The sequence below is a fragment of the Molothrus aeneus genome, chromosome 4, assembly GCF_037042795.1.
Source record: "Molothrus aeneus isolate 106 chromosome 4, BPBGC_Maene_1.0, whole genome shotgun sequence".
In the NCBI taxonomy this organism is placed as follows: Eukaryota; Metazoa; Chordata; class Aves; order Passeriformes; family Icteridae; genus Molothrus; species Molothrus aeneus.
The window spans coordinates 71,337,108-71,349,254 of NC_089649.1; the positions used below are offsets into that span (position 1 = coordinate 71,337,108).

Sequence of the window (12,147 nt, forward strand, 5' to 3'; positions counted from 1 at the left end):
TGGATAATTTTTCTTGCCCCAGACTCAATCAGGGTTTTGAATGACATAAATCTAATAGTGAGGAAATCTGAGCTCTTGGTGGGAGGTACACACAGTATTTGTGAAATTATATGGAAGAACTTCATTAGCAAAACCCTTCTAGGCTTTCACTTCTCTCTTTCATAAACCCCAGTATTCCAGAGAACAAAAACAGAACTTACTTTCAATTTCATTGAAGATAAAGGAACCCACAACAGAGAAGGTCAGGACTGAAATGGGTAAGGCACAGTCGGACAGAATTTCACGTACCCTCGCGTGCAAATATGGGCTGAAAAAGAGAAAAAAGTTCCCATCAGCACCCCACTGTCAGGATAATCACTCAATCCAGACAACATTTAATGCTTTAGAAGTGAAAATTCAGTCCCATCTTGCAATGCTGAAGTGAAAATTCAGTCCCATCTTGCAATGCTGAAGAGATACTTGGAGTGACGATTAGTCTTTCACTCAGCCCTCAATCTTCTGGAACCTAAAACCTTTGAAGGTTGATGAGTGCAGAAGCAAAAAACAAAGAAACAAGAACATAAGATGCAAGCTAGAAAAAAAAAGGCCTTCAAGCACCAATTTGTGTCTCATTTGCACTTTACTTTAATTGATTCCTGCATCTCAAATGAAGAGTTTTAAGAGGAATAGGAGCAAACCCCAAATCAGAGCTGATGTTTGACTCTCAGAAGCACACTGAAGGTACATTCCCAGTAGACCTTCCTGCACCATCAGGAATTTTTGCTGAGCAAAATGGTTCAATGCCTGTTTGGAGAGAGATATAGGGATCCCAACTGGGAACACAAAGCTTTTTAGAAAGTCACTTGTGAGGCCAAACCAAAGACAGAAGGACATTGTCCGCTGAACAAACATTTTGTTCTGCTGGGAATATTTTCCTGGTGGCCCAGGCAGGTTCATCTCTGCCTCTGGCTTCCACCTGATTTTCCTGGGTTGCAGAATTGGTGAGGTCACACCTTGAGTGCTGTGTCCAGTTCTGGCCCCTCAGTTTGGGAAGGACATTGAGATACTTGAGTGCGTTAGAGGGGGCAACAAGGCTGGAGAGGGGCTGGGAACACAAACCCTGTGAGGAACAACTGAGGGAGCTGGGGTTGTTTAGCCTGGAGAAAAGGAGACTCAGAAGTGATCTTATCACTCTTTACAACTTCCTAAAAGGTGGTTGTAGTCAGGTGGGGTTGGTCTCTTTCTCCAGGCAGCACTGACAGAACCAGAGGACACAGTCTCAAGTTGCACCAAGGGAAATACAGGTTGGGTATCAGGAAAAAGTTTTTTACAGAAAGGGTAATAAAGTTCTGGAATGGCTGCCCAGGAAGGTGGTGGAGTAACCTTCCCTGGATGTGTTTAAAAAAAGACTGAATTTGGCACTCAGTGCCAGGGTTTGGTTGAGGTGTTGGGGCTGGGTTGGACTGGATCATCTTGAAGGTCTCTTCCAACCTGGTCATTCTGTGAATTAAGTTCTAAGCTGTTAATGACTCCCTCAGAGAGAACATGAAACAATCAGCAGTCTGAGCTCTAAACAACTCACCTTTTCTTGAACTGATAGAGGGTGTGGCCGAGCCAGAGGGTTCCCAACATCAACATGAGGCTGAGGACGGCGGTCTCGCGCCCGTAGTGCCCATCGTGAGTGCAAGTCTGGTTCTCGCTCACTGAGGAGTTCATCAAGAAGCTGGTGTTGATGCCAAGGCCTGGGATAGCATCAGCCCCTGATTTCCCATCTCCTTTGTGGTCATTGTGGTAATATTTCTTAAAAACTGCACAAACAACCAACAGGCAAGCGTTAGGAGAGGACAATCAAAGCAAGTAAAATAAAGTGGGTTTCTTGCTTGATCACGAAGTATTAACGTTATGCTTCGCCAGCTCTGCCTCTCAAGCCTGCAGAAAGTAATCAGAGCTGTTGCTCTTAGCTTCACAAATTGATTTTTTCACTTTTTTTAACAGTTAAGTTAGATTAATCTATAAAGCAACACTGTAAGGACTTCCAGTGCTAATTATGTGGTTTTTTTCCCAACACTGGAAGCACTGCTGTTACATACACATATAAATATTTCTATCTAGACACCTGCTTTCAGCAGCCTGGCAAACAAATTCCATCAGGATTCTCTGGAAACACTAAGAGCAGCCAGGCTGCACAGATCCTTAAGTGGATTACACAGTGTACACTAATTACTTTTCTTCCAAGGCTAGTCCAGATTTTAGAGGTAAGTGTTGATACGCAAAACCTGGCAGAACATTTAAATTTACAATGCAAATTAAAGTTACAGGCCTGAAGTAAACCTGCACAAGCAAAATACCTAGTAAAGCCTCTGGAACTGTCCATAAATGTTTTAGATCAGCTCAAAGGCATTTATATAAGGAATGGACAGCTGTAAAGACCCTCTTGCTCTTGAGCATTTACTGTGTTCCCATTTCTATGTCACTGGCTGGCTCCAAGTGTATAAATATGGTTTTGGGATCATTTGATCTCTTTGGGGAAGAATAGCCTGAAGGAGCAAGTAAAACCAGAAGATGGGATTTGGGCTTTGCAGCCTCAGTGTTCCCTCAATATCTGCTCAAATGGCAACATGCAGCATCCACACTTCCCTGTACCCATGGGAAATACAAAAGCATGGAAACCACCATGCAAGAGCTTTTCAGTCCCATTACCTTTCTTCATTTTGGTCAAAATACCCCTTCAAACTTTGCATAGAGAACTTCAGGGCAAGACCATCCTCTCTAGGCAAAACCACAACCACCTGAAGCTTAGGCTAAAATGCACTTCCTAACATTTCCCTCACCCTCAAATAATAATCCAGGTTCTGAAAGCCCCAAACACTCCAGCTTTTCCATCTGCAGTGGCCACAGGGAAAGCAGTGAAGACAAACTAATTCTGAATATTTGAAAAGAAACTTTGAATGTTCTTGTGCAGCACAACCAATATTTGCAACCATCTTGAGTCTGGCTGAAGCCCAGGTTGTGTTACTGCTGCTTTGGAGCTCACCTCAATGTAAAATGCCCCAAGTTCAACCAAGAAGCCATTTGAAATGCAGTAATGAACTTTCTTGCACCATCTTTGGAAGGATTTAAAGGTGCTTTAAGAGGAGTCTGGGCATTCCACAAGTGGATGAGGCCAGCGTGGCATGTAGGCCATGAAAGACAAGACTGCCTCTCATTCAATACATCTGTACATAAATTTAAACATCACAGAAGGTTTACAGATCAAAATGTAACCTCTCAAACTGCACCAAGAGCAGCCAGGAGTGAGGAGATCACCTTAAAGCTCCAGAAAGGTTGCCCCAGTGAGGAGCAATTCCATCCTGACCCCGGTCCAGAAAGGTTCCCCATCGTGTGCTATGGAAGAGGCTCTGCTCTCCTTTATTTCCTCCCTCTGTGCTCCAGCTGCCTCAGCCCTGGCAGGACACACACACACACACCTGCTCTGAAAATAGGTAAAAAAACCCAAAACCTGGGCCCCAGGGCACTGCCATAACCCACAGCCTGGCACAGAATGGGTGGTTAGAAGATTTGCACTTTCCGGCTCTGAACGCCAAAGGACGCTTTTGTCCTGACAAAAATGATTCTGGCAGCATTTCCTGGGAATTCACAGCTGGCCAGGGAGAAAAGCCTGCTCACCCTGAGTGCTACTGAGTCCTAGGGACACATCTGAGCATCAGAGAAACCAGCAGCACAAACAAGCCAGGAACTACAGAGAATATATTTGCATTCCTCTGGATTAAGATTTGGACTGGAATGAGTAACAAACAAGTGACTTTGTTTTGGATTTTGTAGATTTTCTCAAGCTCCCACAGATGGCTATATGGTAATAACATATTTATGGCTGGGATATATTGCAGTAATATATTTGGGGCTGATCTTTGGTGCTCAGCTTGACTACATCACTCCATGTTCCATCTCTGAGGCTGCAATTCCATTTTTATGCACCAACCCAGGCAGGATTGCTCCAGTCCCCCCTGGATAGAGGAAAAAACCTTGCTTTACTCTTGTATTTTAATTCAAGCAACAAGAACACGCCAAGACAGAGAGTGGAGGCCTTCATCTCATACCACCTTGCTAGGAAGGATTTGATTCCTGAACATTTCTGGTTTGTTTTCACACCAGAGCTCAGTGAACCTCGCTGCCATCATCCAGAGAGAGCAGCAGAGCCAGGGGTGCCCTGGCTGAAGCCAAGCCCTTCTCCAGCCTCCAACAACATGAGCTGGCTTTGTTTTCCTCTGCCTGCTCACCACCATTTCCTGCTCAGTGCAGATGTCAAGATCAAACAAACACGGCCTCGGTGGCCGGGCCAGGCAGTGAAAACAAAGTGTCACCGGGACTGCGTGAACCCTCACGGCTTTGGTTCCCCTCCCCTCCTTTCCTATGCTCTGAACAGGCTGGGAAAACATCTGGGAAGAGGTGGCATTGTCCCCTGGCACTCAGGAAGCCAAGGCACGAACAGGACACATTTAAACAGCACCGAGAAAATATCAGCTTTCACTTCCTACTGAACTGCTCAACCAAAATTTTGAGTGGGAGGAGGAGGTGGCAGCAGTGAACCATCACCTCCTCAAAAACAGGCAGGGAAGAACAAAGATGAGCCTGTGGCCATGAGTTGACTGGTGACATGTTTATAAATATGGGCTCTAAGAGGGTTAAGGATAAAAAGTCTGTGCCTGCCAGCACTGGTGCCCTCCTGTGTCAGGGAACAGCTTTGGTCCCACCTGCGGAGCCCTAAACACTCCCAGGTGCAGCTGAAGCCAACATGAGCTGGCAAAGGAGTGTTGGTGTGACTTTATTACCATCATTCCTACAAATTCATCCCTTCACAAGTACAAAGAACATTCAACTGGTTCACTAATCACACATAAAATCCCAGAATGCGTTGGGTTGGAAGGGATCTTTAAGATCATCTTGTTCCACCCCATCCCATGGGCAGGGACAGCTTCCACTATCCCAGCGGGCTCCAAGTCCCATCCAACCTGGCCTTGGACACTTCCAGGGATCCAGGGGCAGCCCCAGCTTCTCTGGGCACTCTGCCAGGGCCTCACCACCCTCACAGGGAAGATTTTCTCTCTAATATCCAATCTAAACCTGGTTTCTGTCAGTAAGGCCACTGCCCCTTGTCTTACAGCATCTTCTCCTGTTCCCACTGCAATACTCCAAGGATTTACTTCCATATTCCTGAAAGTCTGGCAGACAAGAGCAATGGATGCCTCCTGCATTTTTAACCTCTGCTATGGGAGACCAGCTCTGGGCTACAGAAACTTTGTGAATATTTGCTCATTTTTACAGAGCAGCTGAATGCTCTGTTGAGGACCACCTGGAGACTGTCCCATGCCTCTAGGACAGGGCACTGAGAGCCCACACTCAGCAAAGCTCACAGAGTCAACAACTAACCCATAAAACCTCTGCCTCACCAAGCTCCAAGCAGGATATTTAAAAGATGCAGGTGTTCTACAGAGAAAAAAACCACTCTCTGATTGCACAATCAAAGCACACAAGGCAATTAAGGATTCCCAGTCAAGCGAGAAAGTTTCTCACTTCAAATTGCTCTGCAGTGTCAAATCTCTTGGAAAGCATTCCCTTGCAAGCCTGAGTGTCTTAAAAACAAGGAGTGTGCTTGGGTGTATCCTGAAGGATTTCAAAGGATAGCCCAAACTTTGGGATGTTGGACAACAAATCATAAAAATCAAGGAATTGTCCAGCTCCTCACTGGGATGAACAGAAATGCTGCCACTCACAAGGTATTTCTGCTACCATGATTCACCTCCTGAAACACCTCCTGCCAATCCCCATGGGGAGGGAGAGAAGTGACAGAGGAATCTGTTAAACCCCAAGGCTCTCCAAGGAGATTTAGAATTTAACCCAGAAATGGGAAAACCAAATGGCTGGAAAGGGCAGAGGAGATTTAGGAAGGTGCTGGAGGCACTGCAATCCTTGTACTGCCATTAGAGATGGGTTTCAGATCCCAGGGAAAACCAGGAAATCTCAACCCATCTTTCAACTCCCTCCACAGAGTCTGAATAATGAGTGAAGGAATAAGGACTCCAAACACTGCATTCAAATTGGATTTTTTTTTTTTGCCAGCACTCACATCAATAACATAATGGTTTCTCCATTTGGTGAAAATTTAGAAACCAATTCTGTCTCAACCAACAGAAATTAGAGCTGCTAAAAATTCTGCACACCCAGGTAAACTGCTGACAAAGGGTGGCTTCCATCTCACACACACTGATTTTCTTTTTTTCCCTGAAGACTTTGAACACAGAACAAGCAAACATCACACATTTTTGCAGCCTTGTGCTTGCCTTTGACAAGGCAGCAAAGCAGAGATCTGCTCTGAAAAACACTGTTGCAAGACTTACCTTTAACAATGCCTTTGATGGCATCAAGCACAAATGTGATGGATATAAAAAGTGCAATTATTTCTTCTGTTGACCTGTGGAAAAAGCCCAGGAATTAATAGAGCTGCATTCAACTCTGCTCAAAGAAAAATTAGCATATTCATCAATTTACATGAAAATATACCAATTTGAGTTAGGCTCCAAGTTAGCAACAAAACCCAGTAAATCAGAGAACTTCTTTCAAGCTGGAACAATAAGCCAAAATGATACTTTCCTCATCTCACAAAATACATTTTGCAGCAAGTTCATAATTAAGGAGCTTGTGGAATGTGTAATTTTTCCATTTGAAGAATAATCTGATCAAAATATGACTTCTTGAAAATAGCTACCTTTTAAAGAGCTTCATCAGGAGGCTGACATTAAAGAGGGAGTATATCACAAGGAAAAAGCTGTTCCAGAGTCCAATCCAGGCATAGAATGCACTGAAATCCAAGTTGTAGTCATCACAGATTCCTTGGATGACTGCAAAAGTGAAGCATTCATGTGTCACAATCAACTCCTGTCACTGCCACCCAGTGATCCCCATCTGCTCCAGGCCACAAAGAACCAATTTCAAGACTTTACCCCAGTGCATTTATTACAGATACCATTAAATCCATATTCCTGCACTTCCACTGGATCAACACAAACTGTTCTCCCCTTCCACCACAAGAAATGGGGAGAGACACTTGGAAAAATGTTCTCCCCCATACTGCTCAAAGCAATTTTCCTTGGGATTGAGGCTACCAAAGCAGTTGGAATTTGCTCTCACTGACATTTTGGGATGCTGTTGAGCAAGGGGTGTCACAGCTGCTCTTTCCAGCCCCATCCTCTGATTATCCCCACAGATACTGAGCTTGTTCCTTTGGCTGATCTCTGGTTCATTGAGATCAGCTTGCAATACCTGGAAAGCTGCTGCTGATACTTTAAAACATTGATTAGAAAAATTCAAAACTTAACAAACCCAAAAAACTTTGTCTCAAGGTGGTTAAACACAGCCACATGAGAAAACCATTACTTAAACAGATTTCCTCAGTGAAGCTGAAGAAATGCTTATTTTCTTTAAGCTTTTTCTCTGCAAAATGATTTCTTCAGAAAAACAATTTGAACTAAACCAGGAGCTGGTCTTGATGATCCCTGTGGGTCCCTTCCAACTTAGGATATTCTGATTCTGATGGTGATGGAAAGGGGAGGAATTGATTCAGGTTTTGAATCCCAGAACATCCTGAGCTGGAAGAGACCCCCCAGGATTATCCACCCAACTCTTGGCCCCACACAGGACACCCCAACAACCCCATGATGTACCTTAGAGCCCCGTCCAAGCATTTCTTGACTTTGTGCCTTGTAACTTCCCAGAGGAGCTTGTTCCCATGCCCCACCACCCCCTGGGGGGGAACCTTTCCCTGACAGCGGCCATTAAACATCAATTTATCAAACAAACCCAACTCAAGCTCTACAAAGCTCTCACCCGAAGTCCCAATCCCTCAAATCCCCTGCTGCAGACTCACCATTGATGTAGAGGGCCAAGGGAGCTGTGGTCAGCAGCACCACCAGGGGCTGCCCTGAGAAGAGGGCGTAGAGCAGCCCTCCAATGCACTGCCCGAAAATCGTCTTCCGCACATCTGGAATTGGGGAGGGTGGAAACAAAAACAGGGAGGGAGTTGGGTCAATCCCTGCCTCATCCAGGAGCATTCACAGGGCAGAAAAACCAACCACTAATGAGGAGAAGAAATGTTTAAAGAGTGCAGAGGTAACACACTCATAAATCAAAAACTGACCCTTTATTCGTATCTGTAATTTAGGTTTCCAGCTGTTCAGCTAACTGGTGGATTCTGGGATTTTTTGTGTGCATTGTTATATTTTATATATATATTTTAAATGTATTTATTTTATTTTGTATACATTTTAAATGTATTTCTTTTATTTTAACACCTATAAGACATAACAAGTGCTTGTTTAAACTGTGACTGCAGCGCCAACTGCTTCTACAACTGGGATAAAGGATGATGTTTAGCTCTGTCCCAGGGATTTCAATGCTGATAATCAAATCCAGGTCAAAAGCACAGGAGCTTGTACCAAGAAAAATGTGCAAATAATTACATTAAGTCAGCATAATTCAAAGATACAGTAGCATACATCTGTATCAGTCCAAGTCAGATGATAACACCAAAAGCAGTGTTCAATTTTTCTGGTTTTTAACAAAAGTAATAAACTTAATTAGAAAAAATTCCTTCAGTCATGATTTTGGGTTTGTTTTCCCCCTGTAAATAAAAACTTTCTGTGACCATAATGAAATTTTGAATACATGGAATCAAATGCACAAAACTGGTAAGTTTAAGAAGCACAAAACTGATGAACTCACCAATAGCTCCTCGGGTATTTTCATCATTGAGGGACCCAAAAGCAATGGCTGGAAGGAGGCAGGCAAAGTACAGAAAGATCATGGTTGTGATGTATTTCCCTATAGCTTTGTTGTTCCCAATAATACCTGGGGCAAACAAAAATCATGTTGGTAAAGCACTGAAAACCTCACATCAGCCACAGCTACTGTTAGTTCATCTTGAGAAGCAGAAGTTCAGTCCAAACTTTAAATATGTAACCAAACTGTTAATATTTGATTCTGGACAACCTACACTCTTCTGTTCATCTGGGACCAGAAGTAGCACCAAAATTGCCACCAGACATTTCTGACATCATCAAAACAGGAAATACAAGAAGCCTTGTGCTCAGTTTTGTGACTCTGCAGAGCTTGGAAGATGATCAAGGCAGAAACTGTAAGTTTAGGGTTCATAAACCCCCACCCCTGCCTTTTTAACACCAACTTTTCAGGCATTCTGGACTGTGTCCCTAACGAGCTTCATGACAATCTCTTGCCTTCCCTACTTTTGTCTCGGGCAGGAAAACATGAAGCATTTCATTTTTCCCTAGACAGATGTCCAAGGCTGTAGGTTTGATCAATAATATGCTACTCTGAGCCAAAAAAATGGCAGAAGACAAAAAACAAACAGCCCCAGGAATGGCTACACTGAAGTTTGATTTACCAAGTCCTGCCGAAAGAACAGCCTCTCTCTTTTCCATCCACTCACCCCTCTCTCATCTCCATCGGAAAAAAACACGCCAGGCCAAAACACAAAGCAGCCAGAAAGAGAATTAAAGTGTCAGAATATGGATTTAAGAGCCTCTGAAGTAGCTTCCCTTCCCCTTCCTGTTTTCAGGCTGATGTTGCTATGAGCTCACTGGGGATGCACAGGAGAAAGGATGAGATGACAGCAGCTGATGTTGCTCCAGGAGAACACAAGTTTTTCCACAGAACAGAGAGGATGCACTGGAAAAAGTCTCCTCAGCCTCCAGGCTGCCTTTTCCACCATCCTTGATGGTGCTGTTCCTCTAAAACAGCTGGAGGTGCTTGGAGCTGCCCAATTCCCCTTTCTGGAAGGCTCCAGAGCCAAGAATTCCCACACAGGAATCTGCCCTGAGCTCCCAAATGTCCATCTAAGCTTTTGCAGCATCAGTGCCTTGCTGAGAGAGGTAAAACAAAAAAAAATGAGTTGGATCAGATAAAGGAGGGCTTGGCTTTTGAGGTTATAGGTGCCACACTGAAAATCTTTATCACCAGAATGAAAAGAACAAAAATCTCTCAGTGACTTTGGGATCTTATCTAACATCTGCTTTCTGCACCATTTGCAGGGCAGAGATAAGGATGGAAGGAGGATGTAAAAACCCAAAAATCAAAGGTGATGTGTCACGAACAGGCAGCCACATGAATAAAGGACACCTTGTGAGGTGCCTGCTTGCAGGCAGGAGAGGAACAGACACAAAGAGCACTTCTGATGCTCAGCATCCTCAAACTCCAGGCTAAAACCTGACAAGAGACACCTCAAGCATGCAAATATGAGTTTGACCTTTTGGGAGTCATCAGACCAGCTGTTCCCAGGCAAATTCCTTTCCATTTATTGGGAAGATCCAGAAACCACAGGTCACATTAATAAACCACTCCTGGCAACCCAAAGGAATTTAATTCTCACAGATGAAGACATCCTGTGATCCTGACTCCAGCAGCTGCAGGCTGCTACCTCACACCCCAAACTGCTCAAAACCTTTAGAGAAAAGGAAGGATTTGGCAAGACAAACAGGGCTGAGGGGAGGTTCCATGAATAGACACGGTCACACCCTCGTTCAAAGGATTCTGTCACTCCAAAATATTGCTGTTTGGACAAGGGAGTCTTTCCAATATGAAAGGTCAGGGGCAACAATGCCTGGAAGGTTTGAAATAATTTCTGAAAGGACAACCAGGTCCAGAGAAGCAAATAATATCTTTTTTAAAAAGGTTCAGGTGGTTAAACCATAGCATGAGAGGGCAGAAGGAAGAAACCTTGAAGAGCATCACAAAATTTCATTTTCAGTTTCTATCCTGGCAAAGGAGCCCTTGCTGGTCATGGAGGTCCTTGTGCATAAGGACATGGCCTCAAGCTCCACCAGGAGAGCTTCAGCTGAACATCAGGAGGAATTGCCTCATGGAAAAGGTTGTTAAACACTGGAATGGGCTGTCCAGGGAGGCAGTGAGTGCCCCTCCCTGGAGCTGTCCAAGGAAGGCCTGGAGGTGGCACTCAGTGCTCTGGGCTGGGGACAAGGTGGGGATTGGGCACAGTTTGGACTCAATCTTGGAGGTTTTTTCCAACTTCAGTGATTCTGTGATTCACCCTGGCTGGGTCCAAGACTTCCAGCACTTTCTTTAATCCATAATCAGCTAGATAAGATTCTAGGATCAAGAATCTTTCTGGTGGGCAGTGAAATTCCCTTTGTAATGGAGACAATAATTACACCAGATTAAACACACTCCTTCCCAAAGCTGACTGCTCACTCTTTAATTGCAGTCACGACCAAACATTGCCTCTCCTTCTACAAATCCACCTGTATAGCAACAGGCACTGAAATCCAGCATTAACCACAATTCTTCTGCCTTTTTAAAGCCAACATCTGGTGAAACCTTTTCAGGATGTTCTGCAGCCCATGGACTGCTGTGGCTTCATTCAGAAGAAGATGAGGTGCATTATGATGGCATTTCATCTGTGACAAGGCTCATAAAGCCACTGAAAAATGTGTCACTCCACCTGCACCATGGAAATTTATAGCATAAAAATCAACTCTTGGTCCAGCTGTGGAATCTGAGTAGCTGATTATTACAGGAGCATTCCCCTGAAATTAAGGTATAGCTACACACTGGAATGGGGAGCAATTATGTTCATCAACGTGACAGTTCCATTTTACCTGCCTTGATTTCTGAAATGTCACAGTTTGTAGAGACAAGGTTACAATTTCAGGGGAAACTGCAGCAATCCTGGCCTCACTTTGCTTGGGATTCCACAGCAGTAAGTTAATGACCAGCAGCTCTGAAAACTGGGTTTACAGTTCCTGAAGTCTATTAATTGTGTATTTACCAAATCAAAATCACAACTGATGGACATTCTCTGAAATATCCTGTGCAAAGAAAGTTTAATTACAATGACCTGCAGCCCTAATTTAAAAAAAAATCATATTAAAAACACTGTAAAACTCAGAATTACAAACTTCTCCTAAAGCCCTCAAAAGCTGGGCTTTCATTTATGTGGTAGCTGCTGTACTCTGCCCAGTGTTGTGAAGATGAATCTTCCCTGAAGTCCTGTGAAGAGTAAATCACAGAACAAGTGGGACTAAGAACTCAACTGGAACAGGAAATGCACTCAGGGAGTTTGGAGCAGAAGCCAAGCATATGCTG

General features: G+C 44.0%; 1 protein-coding gene across 4 annotated transcripts in view; it reads right to left on the bottom strand.

Annotated features, from left to right (window-relative positions):
- The window catches only part of SLC4A11 (solute carrier family 4 member 11), a 94,044-nt gene that overhangs the window by 18,504 nt on the left and 63,393 nt on the right, over positions 1-12,147 (bottom strand). For all 4 annotated transcript variants that reach the window (XM_066548797.1, XM_066548798.1, XM_066548800.1 and 1 more), the window contains exons 10-15: positions 8,755-8,880; positions 7,901-8,014; positions 6,743-6,875; positions 6,375-6,448; positions 1,562-1,787; positions 201-307 (exon numbers count right to left, since the gene is read on the bottom strand). In XM_066548797.1, coding sequence (XP_066404894.1) covers positions 201-307; positions 1,562-1,787; positions 6,375-6,448; positions 6,743-6,875; positions 7,901-8,014; positions 8,755-8,880 — 780 coding nt within the window. The remainder of the gene's footprint in view (positions 1-200; positions 308-1,561; positions 1,788-6,374; positions 6,449-6,742; positions 6,876-7,900; positions 8,015-8,754; positions 8,881-12,147) is intronic.